The sequence below is a fragment of the Pleurodeles waltl genome, chromosome 9, assembly GCF_031143425.1.
Source record: "Pleurodeles waltl isolate 20211129_DDA chromosome 9, aPleWal1.hap1.20221129, whole genome shotgun sequence".
Classification (NCBI taxonomy): Eukaryota; Metazoa; Chordata; class Amphibia; order Caudata; family Salamandridae; genus Pleurodeles; species Pleurodeles waltl.
Genome location: NC_090448.1, coordinates 1,149,910,029 through 1,149,925,118, shown reverse-complemented (window position 1 = coordinate 1,149,925,118; position 15,090 = coordinate 1,149,910,029). Strand labels below are relative to the sequence as shown.

Below are 15,090 nucleotides of genomic sequence, written 5' to 3'. Positions count from 1 at the left end.
ATACATTTTATGCAGTTTGATTTATTTGTATCAGAAATATTTATTTTGTTGCTTACAAATATCATAAAATGCAAAGGATTTATTTATCCAAAATATTGAGTTAATTGCATTAAGTATAAATTATACCTTCCCTAAATTTGTCTCATTTATCATTATTGTGAAACTGCTTCAAAATAGTTTGTGTTTATTTTTTGTACATATTGTAGTCTTTTAAATGTTTTGAAACAAAATGTATCAGCTGTAGTCCTGTAAGTATCCCTTCACAAGTGGCTTCATTTTCTCACCTGAAAAATTGTAACTTACAGGGCTACCAAGTATCTGCTGGAGGTGGGCGGTAAACTCCGCCACACTGTGGTTGGCAGGGTTTCTGCTGAACTCTGGCCTGGATTTATTCTTTTTTGCACCGCATTAGCGTCATTTTTTGACGCAAAAGCAGCGTAAACGTACAAAATACAATTGTACGTTTGCGCCGCTTTTGCGTCAAAAATTACACTAACACGGCACAAAGAAAGTATAAATCAGGGCCTCTGTGCTTTAAGCAGAGCATGGAATGGGCACAACTCACCCACTCTGAGTATATGTTTCATTCTGGTTCACAGTCCCCCTGGCCACTCCTGGGCTGTTGACGTCTCTAAGGGTGGGCAGAGTGTGACTTGAAGTGCACCATGGTTTATTTTTTCTTTTGTCCTCGTATACTCTCAAACGCAAAGTTGATTTGGAGGTGAAGCTTGCAATGCATAATATCAAGACACAAGAAAAAGTGATGGACTGTTACATTACTATTACACCAGTGATCCTGAAAGGATCAGGGAAGGAGTTATGGAACAACCAGAGGGTACTTCATTCTGGGTAGGTGTAAGTGGGCTATAAGGCTAGAGAAGCAAAGGTGTGACCTAGAGAAGATGGTACATCTAATGAGGCATATGTAGTGGCAGTGTTGAATGCACAGGATGCCTCATGCTCCTTATACACAGGACCACCTTTTTTAGTATCATGGGAGACGGATGGCAGATGAATGCTCCTGACCATTAGTGGTGGAGCGCAGAGGTTAGATTCCAAGGTACAACATTTCAGGCGACCAGACGAAAGAAGTAGGATGTTGCCAGAATTCTGGACAATTGTGCCATAGAAGGATTTGACTAAACGAGAAATATGAACTTTGAGCTTACAACAGAAACTCAGAGTTGGCATCAGAATCTTTGACCAGCAGGTGTACAGCCAGGGCATTGGTCAGTGTTTACACCAAACAGGAGTCATTACATGCAGATTGTGTATTCTGACAGTGCTGGTTAGACGATAAGGACAAACGTTCTCTTGAGCTAAGTGCTGCACTCTTGCTCTTGTTATGATGTCATTTTGTAAGGTGCATCCTTTGTATATGTATATATGTAAAACAGGATAGTGGACTAGGCAGAAGCAATTCTGGCAGTGCATAAGTTGGAAGTAAAAATGGCCATCAGCCTAAATTATTTTCCCAAAAGTAAGAATATTCTTGCTCCGGCAGGCACAAAAAAAGAGAGGATGTGGCGTAACAATCAAATCTGCTGACTTTTGAACCAGGTTCAAATTTCGGCTTCAGCACAACATCCTGTCAATCTAGGCAAATCACTTAGGGGGTCATTCTGACCCCCGCCGGCGGCGGAAGCCGCCCGCCTGGCGGGAACCGCCAGAAGACCGTACCGCGGTCAAAAGACCGCGGCGGTCATTCTGACTTTCCCGCTGGGCTGGCGGGTGACCGCCAAAAGGCCGCCCGCCCGCCCAGCGGGAAAGCACCAGCAACGAGGAAGCCGGCTCCGAATGGAGCCGGCGGAGTTGCTGGTGTGCGACGGTTGCAGTTGCACCCGTCGCGATTTTCAGTGTCTGCCAAGCAGACACTGAAAATCTCAATGGGGCCCTGTTAGGGGGCCCCTGCAATGCCCATGCCAGTGGCATGGGCATTGCAGGGGCCCCACGACACCCATTCCCGCCATCCTGTTTCTGGCGGTGAAAACTGGATGGCGGGAAGGGGGTCGGAATCCCCATGGCGGCGCTGCTTGCAGCGCCGCCGTGGAGGATTCCCTGGGGCAGCGGGAAACCGGCGGGAAACCGCCGGCTTCCCTTTTCTGACCGCAGCTTTACCGCCGCGGTCAGAATTGCCCCAGAAGCACCGCCAGCCTGTTGGCGGTGCTTCCTCCGTCCCCTACCCTGGCGGTCTCAGACCGCCAGGGTAGGAATCACCCCCTAAATCTTCCTGTGCCTAAAAAACGAACAAATGAATGTGTACTTGTTTAATGTAACTGGTGCTCAGGTAAAGTGCTCCAATACCTTCAGGTCTACTTGTGCTATATAAAACTGCAAAAAAAGTACTTTTCACTATTTCAAAGTTCTACGCCCAGAAAATGACCCTAAACTGCTATGATGTAGGATGCAACACATCTTTAAACCCAGCACGACTGCTTCACACTGGCATCATGGGAGTGTACTGAGGCTTGGTAGATGGGCAGCAGCTCCATGGTGATCGGTGAACCTGCCTAACCAAGGGGCAGACTACGTGTCTGGACGTCAGCATCCTGCAGTATCAGGCCTACATTACCACCCCTAGAAGAAGTCAGAATAGAAGTGATGACTTGCAAGCTTGCATGAACTGTCCTAAGTCAATGTAGACTCTGCTTCATTGCTGTCTTGAAACTGTTCTCAGAGTATTGTATATTGATGAATCTTACACATTTTAACAGACCTTCTATAAAGCGTGCTGGCAACTTTTGGGTCTAGTTCACTGTATATAAAATTCTCAGTGAGAAATACCAGATCTAGCCCACAGGGCCAGCATAGGATGTTGTGGACTCATAGACCATAGGGAAAAGAACATGCAATCCTCATGGGCCCAACCAATTGGGACCTTGGCATATGGGCAGCACCTACCAAGATCCACATATTACAATTAAAGCACTAACCATCTCATGCTGAACTTTACAAAGCGGTTTGTATCATACCCAAAAGTTTGAATATCATAAAGAATCACAACATTACACATTGATCTTTACAAATCTGTTTATGTTTTTTTAGACCGTCTGCCTTGGACAACTGGTAAAAATACATGTTGCTCAAATCCAAAGAGGCCCAAAGTGAACCTCAAGTAAGTCTATAAAATAACAGTGGGATCCAGTGACTTGTGCAAGGGCAAGACTTGGGGTGAGGTTAAAGATGAGAGAAGCTTTGCTTCGCTTGAATAGAAAACTGTGGTTATATTGATTTACAAAAAACATCTTTATGAAAACAAGATCTTCAATACAGGCAGCAACAGTCGTGGTGAAGGCAAAGCTTCCAGTGATGATATACCAGAATGTGGCAATGCTGCCAAGTACTTGCAGAGATTGCTGTCCGTCAACATATGCTTTGTAAATGTTCTTGCAACAGCAGTGTTAAGAAGTTCCACAGTGACCAAGGCCAGGACTTGTAAAGACCAGCAAATTGTCCTAGTTGGCAAACATTTCAAGGCATATTTCCATCCTAGCAGGTGTCCCAGGCTGCACTGCAAAGTGGTTAAACTTATCAATGTATATTGACAGTGGCTAGTGTCAGGCACTCAGTTGTGTGGCTAACAATTTAAGCAGATGCAGTGTAATGGCATCTATTGAAACGTCGACCCGGAAAATGCAGTTGATATATTTTACGCCTGGCATTGTTTTGCCAACTTTTGAATTGTGTACAAGCACAGTTTCTGTCCTTATGACCCAATGGATATTATCCAGTTTGAATAAATATGAATAATTTGTGTTGGAAATGTTGACCAAAACTAACTCATTTACTCATTTTTTATAATGAATGATGCACATTTTGTCACATTTGTTAACCTTTGACCCATGAATATCGACAACATATACTTGACGAGTTTATGACATTGTTTGACAACAATACATATCTATACTCTAAATAAATAAATTGATGTTTTAGTCACAACTTATCAACGATTTGATTTGACATTGTTACCTGTGTACATTTCTATAACAATTGTGAGAGTATGACTAGCCTGTGAATTGTGACACTTTTGATCCTCTCCATACATGGAAGTAAGTAACACGTTAATCCAAATTACACAGAATTTTGATAGCAGTAAGTTGGAGATTCTAAACTTGTTGATTTTGAATTCACACAACTCTCTGTGTTGGTTTTGCAGACCAACGTTAACTAATTTATTCATAACTAACAATGGAAAATTCATGTTTTTGTAACTTTTTCAACAGCTCACAGCCATCACGGTCAACAACATCCAAATGGCAAACCGATGATTTTTTTTATTTTTACCTTAGATTGAAGAGTTTGAAACCATGCATTTGTATTTGTTTGCAAATTGTAAACCATTCAGTTCGGCATTACTGACAGTATTTAGTTTATTTAGTAATTTTTAACAATGACCTACTAATACCATGAATATTGGCAACACACACATAAGAAATGCAAGATTAATTAGCAGCAATCATTTCAAGACACCGTGGATCTTGTTTTTTTTTTAGAAACTGTGAAGTGGACCACTTAAAAACTGTTGGCCATAATCAAGTAATTTAGTAGCCCTTGACAATTATTATCCTGTTAATAGTGGGACTTTTCACTAACCTCAGTTAGGGTCTATTTAAAATATTCCTGATAAAGGTATGAATGTCCAAAAAGAGTAAGCAGGAGTTTCTAACCCCTTCGATTTGACATTTTACCATCATAAGAAATTCATTAGGACCATTACATATATTTTGATACTGTTGACCATCTCAAATTCACAAAATATTATCTGAAAATTGATAACTTATAGCTCTCAGCAGTGAATCTGCTACCAATTTATAAATATTCATCAATAAAGAAAATTAGATTTTAAAGCCATTGTTTAAGATGTTTCTAACAATTACTGAAACAATGATTTGGCAAATTTGAACATCTTCAGCTTATTTACTATGTTTGGTAATGATTTTTGGGTGAACTTTGGCACTTTCATTTAACTTCCTCCCTTGGATATAAACAGCAAAGTCATGGTTTAAACTACCACATGTCCAGTGTTTTATATCCACATATGCAATGAATTTGGACGCAACTAAGGATTTTTAATATATCTGATGAAGATCAGTTCTTGCATTTCAAGTCCGAGTTCGACACAGGAGCTATGGTTTGTGGTCCAGCCTTATATCCCCAAACTAATTCACAGCATCATTTAAACAAATTAATAACAGAGTCTGCTCTGAATTTAAATGTTTTATGGCCGTTGGTATTGCTGCACCTGTGTGTTCAGGTCAGTGGTAGATGTTTGAAAGAAATACTGTCCCCATTTCACTTGAGTGGAGCACACAAGATTGACAAATAAGGCACATGAAAATAAAGTTCACTGTCAGGATTTTCTTTTCGCCAGTAAATTTCCTTTCATGTAGTCACTGGGGTTTGCGTGGTCTCTTTCCCACCAGTGCCCTCACAATCTGCTGTGGTTTTGGGGATTATCCGCATGTGCATATCCAATCCGCAAGTGGAAAAACGGACTAAACCTGACCCTGTGAGTCAGTATCAGGAAATTCTGCCTGTGGATCTGTTTATTGCATGGACTAAGTTGCTCTTATCAGCATAACAAACTTGGTGAAGTGGGCCCAATAACACAGTGTTTAGATTTGGAGCCAAGATGAATGCCAGGATTAAAGCCCAAATTACAAACTCAACAATTCAATCACTGCACTAATCTCTTTCCACTTCACTCATTGCTTCCCTTCACTATTCTCTTTTGTTATTTCTCTTTCTTTATCCATTCCTTCCCTGTCTTCCTAACTTAAGTTTTAGGTCTCACCTACCGGGCAGCCCAAGCTGTCTGGCTGTGAAGACCTATTGTGACCTTATAGTGGGTTCACAGCCCACCCGTTGCTTTGCATTGGTTGACTTTATCATCACTATCATTTGCTTGCTTTTTATTCAATGGCTTCTCTTTATTTTCTTGTGTTTGTCCCTCCCTGGAGCATAGCTTCTTTATGTTCCTCTTGATTGGCTGACTTGTACTCTGCCACTGCTTACATTTAGAGGACTACTTTTTTCTTTTTCATTCAGCACTCCTTGAAAGTGAATGTGTTTTCTAGCTCTCTCCCTCCTTTGCTGCTTTCTTCTGCCCTCAAAATACCCATGCACTCTAATGTGCCTCACCCTCCCAGGTTCTCTGTAAAGCACAGGAATGGGACATTTTTTCTGGGGTATGGCTAAGGAGCAGACTTTAATGTCTCTTTCAGTTATGCATGTAAGCAGACATTTTGGCACTCAAAAGTGTTTATGGCGCTGGGGGGCATCTGTTCTACTCACTCAGCTGGAGTCTGTGTAGAAGGTGTACTTAGCATGGCACTTCTCCCGAAGGCCCATAAATCTGCTCCCCAGGTTACTGCAGAGAACCAAATGGCAAAATGCTGTGATAGGCAAACTAAGGCTTGGCCAGCTTTTCCCTTTACATTTTGACACTATGTTTTTCTTTTGGAATTATGTTTAGCGTTTATTGAGTGAAAAGCTTTTGAAAAATAAACCATGGCATTTATAAACACTGAAAACACACCATAGGCCATGTGTTTGCTTTTTCTCCAGTACTTTTATATTTTTGTCTTTTTAACCAATAATTTACAGACAAACATGGGCGAAGCCAACAACGCAGCACTTGCATTATAAAGACAGGACCTATTAGCACTGCCAATGTTTGTTCTCAAAGTCCTCCTTTCTCTTCAGCAACTCTTCTTTATTTTTCCTTTCTTCCTCTCATACTTCACTTTCTGTTTCTCTGTCACCTTTCTTCTTTCCTCCCTTTCTCCATCCTCCCTTCCTCATCTACAGGTCTCCTCTCCTTCATTTAGTTTTTTTCGATCCTTCAGTTCTTCACCTCCATTTCTTCTTCTCTTTCTGGAGGACACCCACACCGCAGAGTTTAGTGTCACTCGGCAGGTCTCTGCTCCTTTAAAACACAATATGACCTCTGGCGCAATTAACCACTGTTAATCAATACTCCTGCTCTGCTGCAGACATGTGCCTGCAACCAAGATGATCTCACAGGCTGAAACCTGAAGGCCAGACTCAGCCTTTCATCCTTCCTGACGCGAGAAGATGCCTGTGCTTACCAATCATCAGCGTGTCACACTTATCGTGTGCACCAAACGTGGACCCATTATATCCTACAGCTGTTGTGTATTGTGGGGGCCAAACCTTGCCAACAGCTGTTCTCCAATCGCCTCTCTTCTGGAGATGTGCTCCCTCAGGAGGGGAAGAAGCACCAACCCTAGGATTGACCGGTGAATTATGGCCTGTTGGTGGTCAGCATCAATAGCCCTGCCGAGCAGGGTTGGGTGGGCTGCATGTCACTCCGCCTAGGGCGGGGTCTTTGGTCTGCCCAACTGGAAGAATATGCAAATATGGTAAGGAAGTGCTTGAAGTGGACCAATCAGAAGTCCTGGTTTTCAAAAGACTTGTTTGGTGGTCAGCAGTATATTTTTCTACGTTTTTACATTGGATTAGTGCAATGGGAAAGGGACTAGCGCAATGTTTATTGTCCACTGTGACACTTTTGACTTTCCTAAAACTATGGATTTCATTTAGGTGACATTGATTTACACATTCAGAATACCAGATAAAGAACCGGATTTACAAGGCTCTTGTGCCACACTAGCGTCATTTTTTACGCTGAAGTCGCGTTAAGGAGGCCTTTTCCCTGCACCATATTTACAAAGTGGTGCAATGCTTGCATTGCGCCACTTTAGGCCTGCACCAGGCATAATGTATGCAAGGGAGGCATTCCTATGCAACAAGGCTGCAAAAAATGGCGCAGTGAAATCTACAAGACTCCACTGCAACATTTTTCCCGTCATTTTACCCGTCATTTTCCCCTCATTTTTAACCCCTTCTCGGTGCAGGCGTTAAAATGAGGGCCCATAGTAACCTATGGGCCTCCCTAGTGCTTTGCTGCACGAGTGCCAAAATTTATAGTGCTAATCCAGCAAAACACCACAATAGCATCATGAATTCTGATGTTATTGTGGAAACGACCACCACGGTGCTATGTATTGTAAATACGGTGCAACTATGGCGTCGTTAGGTGGGGCTTGGACGACGCAAGAATAGTGGCGCATCGGGACCGATGTACCACTTTCTTGTAAATTTGGCCCTAAGGGTTTTGCCATCTCCCTCTGCATTGACTGCATGTGAAACACAACATGTGGACCAAACTGGAATCCTGAATTTGTCGTCCATGGCCAGGCCCACCCTACAAAGCGTGCCTTCCTGGCCACCGCCATCCACTTGACGGAGCACAAGGTGATGCCCCCAGCTCTGAAATAGTCACATCTGTTCTCTAAGCCGAACCCACATATTTCAGTACACATTTTGCTCTTCAACAGTTAATGATTTGGGATTGTTTCCCAATGGTGCTGTGACTGATTTGATCACAATGAACCCTCAGATTTTTTGTTTCCACAGCCAGGCCAAGGATGTCTCACTTCACTTTCCAGAAGCAAGTGGCACATTTGTTCATCGGAGCCCTGGGCAGCTCAAAGAACATTTCCTTGTCTCCACTGTTTGCCAACTGAGGAAATGTACAGTATCAACCTGCAGGAGGCGGTGTCCAGGCTGCGTGACTCACGGGAAGCAAAAGCAACCACCAGCTGCTCCTATCCTTAGTCAAAGAAAGAAGAGGAAACTGCACCATTGTGTTTGTAAGAGGATTTACCGATGTTTGTTGGGGTGGTGGGCGCTGCGAGGGTCCTAGGATGATCCCAATAGGATGCTAAAGTCCATGAGTTTGAGGATCTGGGGAAACAGAAAGGGATGTCAGCCTTTCGAGAAAAGGACGATCAAAAACAAACCCCATGTGACAAGAAGGAGGAGGCGCAGAGTTAGAGGTTTCTGCCAAAGAGTGACTCAGCAAAAGCCTTCATGGAGCTGGCTGCAACATTCCCAGCTATTAGGAGAACTCAAGGAGCCCACATTGGGCAGATTTGTCTCTTTCTGTTCCACATAATTATTGGCAGCATTAAAAAAGTTAATGGCTTCAGATGCTTCGACATTTGGTAATATTTCTGTTTCTGAACAGGGCCAGCAGAAACCACGCGTATCTGCAAGAGGATCACCACACGCACCCCACCCACCGTCCAACACTGGCGCGCACATCTGCAACCAGGAACACCAACATCTGCAAACCAACAGGCTGGTGTGTCCCCTTGTAAATGTGCATAGCCTTGATTTCTCACTGCAGCCTTATTCTGGATTTTACCCCATTCCAAGGGATGTGTGATAGGTAAATTGCCAAGCAGAGTTTATTTTCCACTTACATGGGGGATGCTGCTCATATGTTTGGGGGGGTAACTACTCAGTGTAGCTGGTGGCGGCTAGCTGGGAGGGGTTACATTGCCAGGCTCAGAGGATGGGTAGGTTAGGAAGAGGAATTGCAGGTCACTAGTTGCTACTAACAAAAAAGTGTAGGTCCACATTAGTGTGTATCACATTGTAAGTGTTTTGGTATTTGTGTAGAGCAAGGCATCCTTTTCAGATAACGCCACTGTACTTTAGGGAGAGTTGACCATTATGTTGTAGGCCAGCTCATTTGTTGCACCCTGAGTCGAAGTGTGTGTATTGTGGGGGTGTCAGGCTCTACTGATATGCTGGTGTGCCAGAACCCAGGTGTTGTGCTTGTGACATCCTTTGAGGTCATAAGCTTGGTCTAGCATATGTTTAGCTGGAGGCCTCGTCTTTCTTCACTCCTTGACAAAAAACAGAGGGCCTGAATTAGATCTCGACGGATGGAATGCTCCATCACAAATGAGATGGATTTACCGTTTGACATAATACGGTCTCTATAGGATATAATGGGATCATAATACGGTGGTTATCCGTCATGTCTGTGACGGAGTATTCCCCTCCACTAAGATCTAAATCGGCCTGTGATATGAATAATTTACTGAAAGTTAAAATAGATGGAGCCACATCACTTTCCCAGTGCACTGTCAGAGCATACACAACCCAGCAAAGCAACAATGTTGCTTTAAAATAACTCTGCCTTAGGTTTATATTCTGAGAGCAATGCATGCACATTTGATTTAGGGCACCATGAAGGAGTAGTATTTTATGGACTGTCCTTCACAGTAAACTGGTGCCAACAAACTTAGAAGAATCCCTACATTTTTTAGAAAAAATGTATTTTGTTCTAGCTGTCCCATAGGGTGAAAAAGAAATAGTTTTGTGTTTTTGTTGGACAAACAATGACACAGTTTGCTTTGGAATCTCACCTCGATTCCAAAATGGAGAAAATTATTTGCAAATTCGAACCTGGCGCTCTGTAGTACACATTTCTACAGATCAGGAAAACTTCTAAATGTTTCTGTTCAACTACAAAACCTGTGGAAGTAATGAGTTTTGGAATTTTACGAATGACACAAATGGAGGATTCTCTTGTGTTAGGTTGCAACTGAGATTTCAATTTTCACAGGTATACTGATGATCCATGACATTAAAGCCTCTCTGGATCCCGGCCTGTCCTTTATAGCTTCTGTTGTGCGCTGTAGGACTAATTCTTCAACTGAGATTTGTGTTGATTTGGAGAGAGCTTTTCCATAAGGTTGTTGCTATTAGCTGCCTTGATATCATTGATGGAAAATAATCTGTGATGTCATCACTAGACAGCAGCATGGACCAAGGTGAGCTTCGCTTCTCTTCTAAATGTGTAGTCGAAATTCAGAACATTACATCACAGAAAACTCAACAATACCTCTGACAATCAGAGCCATCTATAGAAAAGGCAGGAGATGTTCTGTCTGCTTAGTGCCTCTGTGAGGCGCTAGGTGCCGGTGTGGAGTTTGTTACATGCCAGGCGTGACACAACTCTCCTTGGCTACGCCCTGTCATTCTCCTCTGTCTGTTAGAGGAAATATTGAGTTTCTTTTAAAAGATGGGGAGAGCTAGCATTTGGTGGTCTGACAGCCACTCCTCCGAAGGAAATACTTCCGCCATAGAGACAGAAGACAGACTTCTGCTTCAAATGCTTCCTTCTATATTCACAATTTCCCTCCAACATGGCAGCTGCCTGCAGCAGTGGAAAAATGTGCACAGAGGAAATTTCACCACGTTTGGTCTGTCTGACGTGATGGAATTGTTGTCACAAATGTGAATACATGAAATGCTTCCCCAATATGGGGATACATTTTCAGCACCCACCTTACAAACCTCACTGAGGTGCTTGGAGTTTTCTGCCATCAGAGACATTTTGAGGGGTTTCTGTGCAATACTGACATGGTCTACACAGTGGTGTTGTCCAGAAGCGGCTCCACCGGAAAAGATGGCAGAAGTCCAACATAGACTGTGCAACTGGTCCAAAGTCATTTCCGGTGGCACTCAAAATGAGACCAAACACTCCCATGTGGATGGGCAAGACATGCAACATTTTTTGGCAGATGTCCCATTACTTTCCATCAAACTCAAATGTCGACAATAGTAATAAGTTGATTTGTGGCCCGGACAAGATGTACAGCGTAACAAGGGTGCATGGACAAATGAGAATAGTCTGTTAGTATTGCAATGTGGTTATTCCCTAAGATACACAAGTGACTGAGTGCCATAAAAATGGCCTCCCTAAAAAACAAACAAAATTGAAATTTTTCAATTTTTTCATCCTTTCCGAGTTATGAAATCAAATGAGTATATCTTGCTAAGTACAAAACATTGGTTTTAGCAGACAGATAATTCATCCAAGAGCAACAAAATCCTGTAGCACTCTTAGCATGTATGTATGTATTAAAACACATGTATAAGGAACACTTTGTCATAGGTTTCCAGCTTGTTTGCTTCAGTCTGGGGTAACAACCAGCTCTTAGCTGGTTCCCTCACACCAGATCTGAGGATCAGATCTCCACAGGATGCTTCTTGCTAGGAATCCACTTTGGGAAAGATACTAACTTTATTGTTGCGGCTGACCTTGCGGGCCGCTTTGCACTTGGGCTGCTTGGTCTGTATGAGTTCCTCCGGCGTGTTGCCCAGGGGTGGCAACAACCGCTTCTTACTGTTGCGGTTCTCAGACAGCCACTGAGGCGGCAACTCGAAGGGGCCAAAGCCAAACTGCATGGAGTACTTGTCATTCAGCATCTCCTCCTCGGTAGGCATGGCTGGTGCCACCTGGGCAGAAGAATCAGCGCAGTGTGGGATGAACTTCTGCACCAGGGTTTGCTCCGCCTCCACGCTGGTGCTGGGGATCTCCGTGGCCTTGTAGTCACTGGAGCCCACAGATTTGGTTTCATTCTCTTCCTCATCCTCAGTGGACTTGAATATCTGTTGCTGTCCAATATGAAACATCTCGAGAAGCTGACTCCCCGATCGCACGCTAGGCTCCAGGTTGACCTCAGCCATGCCGCCCGAGCTGACGGTGTTCCTCCTGCTGTACCGCCGGTGCAGCTGGACTATGGTCCCCACCAGGCACTTGCGCACAGACTTGTTCACAGTCAAGAAGAGCAAAGGGTTAGTCAGCAAAGAGACCTTGGGCAGCCAGATGGCAGTGAGCAAGAGGAATACCGAGATCTCAGAAATGTTGAGGATAGTGCGGTAAATGACCAAGGTCAAATAGGGGACACTGCAAATGATAAAGACTATCACCATGGAGAGCAGCATGGAATGTAGCTCTGCCTCGCGTTGGGAGACGTAGGGGATGGAGATGGTATTCTGGGGCGTCCTTAGGGCTGCGATGATTACCTTTTTCTTCTGGCTGGCGCTCAAAGCCCGACGAATAAGGAGCATAAAGAGAAAGACGGCCACTACCGGCACGATGACCGTGGTGATATTGTAGATAATGACGTACAGCAGATGGCCCAGGGAGTAGCCCACTGACTCCGAACAGGTAGACATGGCATATACGTCCGTCACATTGGTCACGGCAAAGACCGGGAGGCTGGCTATCACTGCATGGACCCAGATGTAGATGATCAAATCCCGGGCCTTGGCATCCGATATCTTCCGTTCTAAGGGATATAATACTGAGTAATATCTGTGAAAAGAAGAAAGGAAATATTATTATTCATGAAAAACACAGACACACAGAAATAGCTATATTGACGGTATACTTGCTTCTCTACACAATATGTTTGTCCAAAATACTTAGAAAATTTGGTACACAATTAATGATGGCAGAAGATGAGGTAAGAACATTGCACAACACCTACAGAGATCAGAGGGCCAGATTATAAGTGTTTTGCCCTTTGTATTGTGTATGAGGTAAAGCTGTCATGGCCTTATTGTGGAGAACACGGATGGTGGAAAGTTAGCAGCTTGCGAAGATTAACACTCAACGGGGCAGAAATGTCTGTGGTGCACATATTCTCTGTTAGCGGTGGCAATATGGCATGACTGCTGATGGTGGCCGTCGTTGGTGATATTTGCTGATGGGGGTAAAAATACCACCTGTGGATTACCTCTTTTTTAGCAGCTGCAGCAAATTATTTAATTACTGCTAGTTGTAAATTTTAACCTGCCCCTAAAAAGTACCACTGTTTAGAAATGATAGTGAGAATTGCAAGGTCAGTGATATGAGATTTGTAACAAAAAAATGTCACTGTCGTTGACTGAGTATGTAGTGCCCAGGCCTACCCTTCAATTAATGTAATTAATGTAACTATTTATTTATTTAAATATTTATAGAATGCACTTACAACACAAAGGTCACTTAATGCTGAAAGCTGGAGCTTGCCTGCTAGAGGCGGGAAGAGTTAACAGAAAAAATGAGTTTTTAAATGTTTCCTAGATGCATGTGATTAAAGATCTGGGGTCGGATTTATCAAAGGATTGTGCTGCCCTTGAGTCTCCAAAGGTGACACGAGGGCAATGCAATCCTTAAGCCTGATTTACCAAGCCATGCAAGTCCCCCTTGTGTGGCCCCGCATTGCATAGTAAATCTGGAATTATGCAAGGCAGCACAAGTCGCTATCTTGCGTTAATCTGTGCCAGCAATTCTTTAAATGGGTGGAGAGTGGGTGTTCCCATCAATTCACCCGTGGAGTTTTGCACATTTCCAGGTTTTCCAAGACAAGTAAACCTGGGAATGTGTCAGGATGCTACACATTTCCGATACAGGTGCAATGAGGGGAAATATTCTGCAGCACACGTAGAAAGAGGAAAACATCTCTAAGGATTCCCTTCCTGTCCCGTCCACCCTAAAAACAATCTTCCTGCAATGCAGGCATCGTTGCACCTGATGCAAGGGTGCCTGCATTGGCACTACCCTGCCCTGAGTGCGCCAGCACAAGCAGAGCCCATGAGTGCTCCATATCGTGATGGATATAGTGCATTTCTGCACTCTTCGTTTCATGCATCACAAGCTGTCTTGCTGTGTTGCACTGCGTCAAACGTTGATAAGTCTGGGCCCTGGTGTAGAGTGACAGGGAGAGCATTTTGTAATTTGTGGCCAGACATGGCCACCTATCCTGGACACCCTGATCCTGGACCACCTGATCCTGGACCCCCTGATCCTGCAACACTTGAACCTGGACCACTTGAACCTGGAGCACCTGAGTCTGAGAACATGGGATAGGTACTTGCAGCAGTAGTCTTGCAGGCATGTTTCTGAAGTTTACTCTTCAGGACAGATTTATCAGCATCACAGTAGAACTTGTCCAGATTGCACAATGTTTTTAAATACTCTGGCAATTTACATTAGTGATCAGCTGGAGCCCCTGAGGCCAGTGAAAGATCTGACTGCTTCATCTTGAATCCACTGAAGTCTGTTGAATGCCATCCCTGAGGATGCTAAATAGAGGCTGTTGCCAGTCTAATAATACACGCAGAGCCTGCAGTAGCATGCAGCTCTTTGGGGCAGAAAAGATTAAACTTCTTTAAAATATTAAGGATCAGGAAGCAGCTGGAGGTGTCAACACTGGTCTGTGGCAGGGCAAAAGATGTTCATCTATCCAGAACACAACAGATTTCACCTTGGGACCTGCTTGATTTGGTGAGCCAAGTGAAGGAAGCCAAATGGAATTCTGCCAGCCACCAGCATGTTTTCCAAGAAGTAGCCAAGTTTTGATACCAGTGTGGTCTAGAAAATGTGATCCCATCATGGATGTTTGTCAGGCAGTGGTTAATTTGAGCCGGTGT

General features: G+C 43.7%; 1 protein-coding gene across 1 annotated transcript in view; it reads right to left on the bottom strand.

The window, feature by feature from the left end:
- Positions 1-5,917: 5,917 nt before the first annotated feature.
- Positions 5,918-15,090, bottom strand: part of GPR176 (G protein-coupled receptor 176) — a 244,542-nt gene continuing 235,369 nt past the window's right edge. Inside the window, exon 3 of the mRNA XM_069208982.1 lies at positions 5,918-12,988. Within this exon, the coding sequence (XP_069065083.1) occupies positions 11,881-12,988 (1,108 nt within the window). The 3' untranslated portion in view covers positions 5,918-11,880. The remainder of the gene's footprint in view (positions 12,989-15,090) is intronic.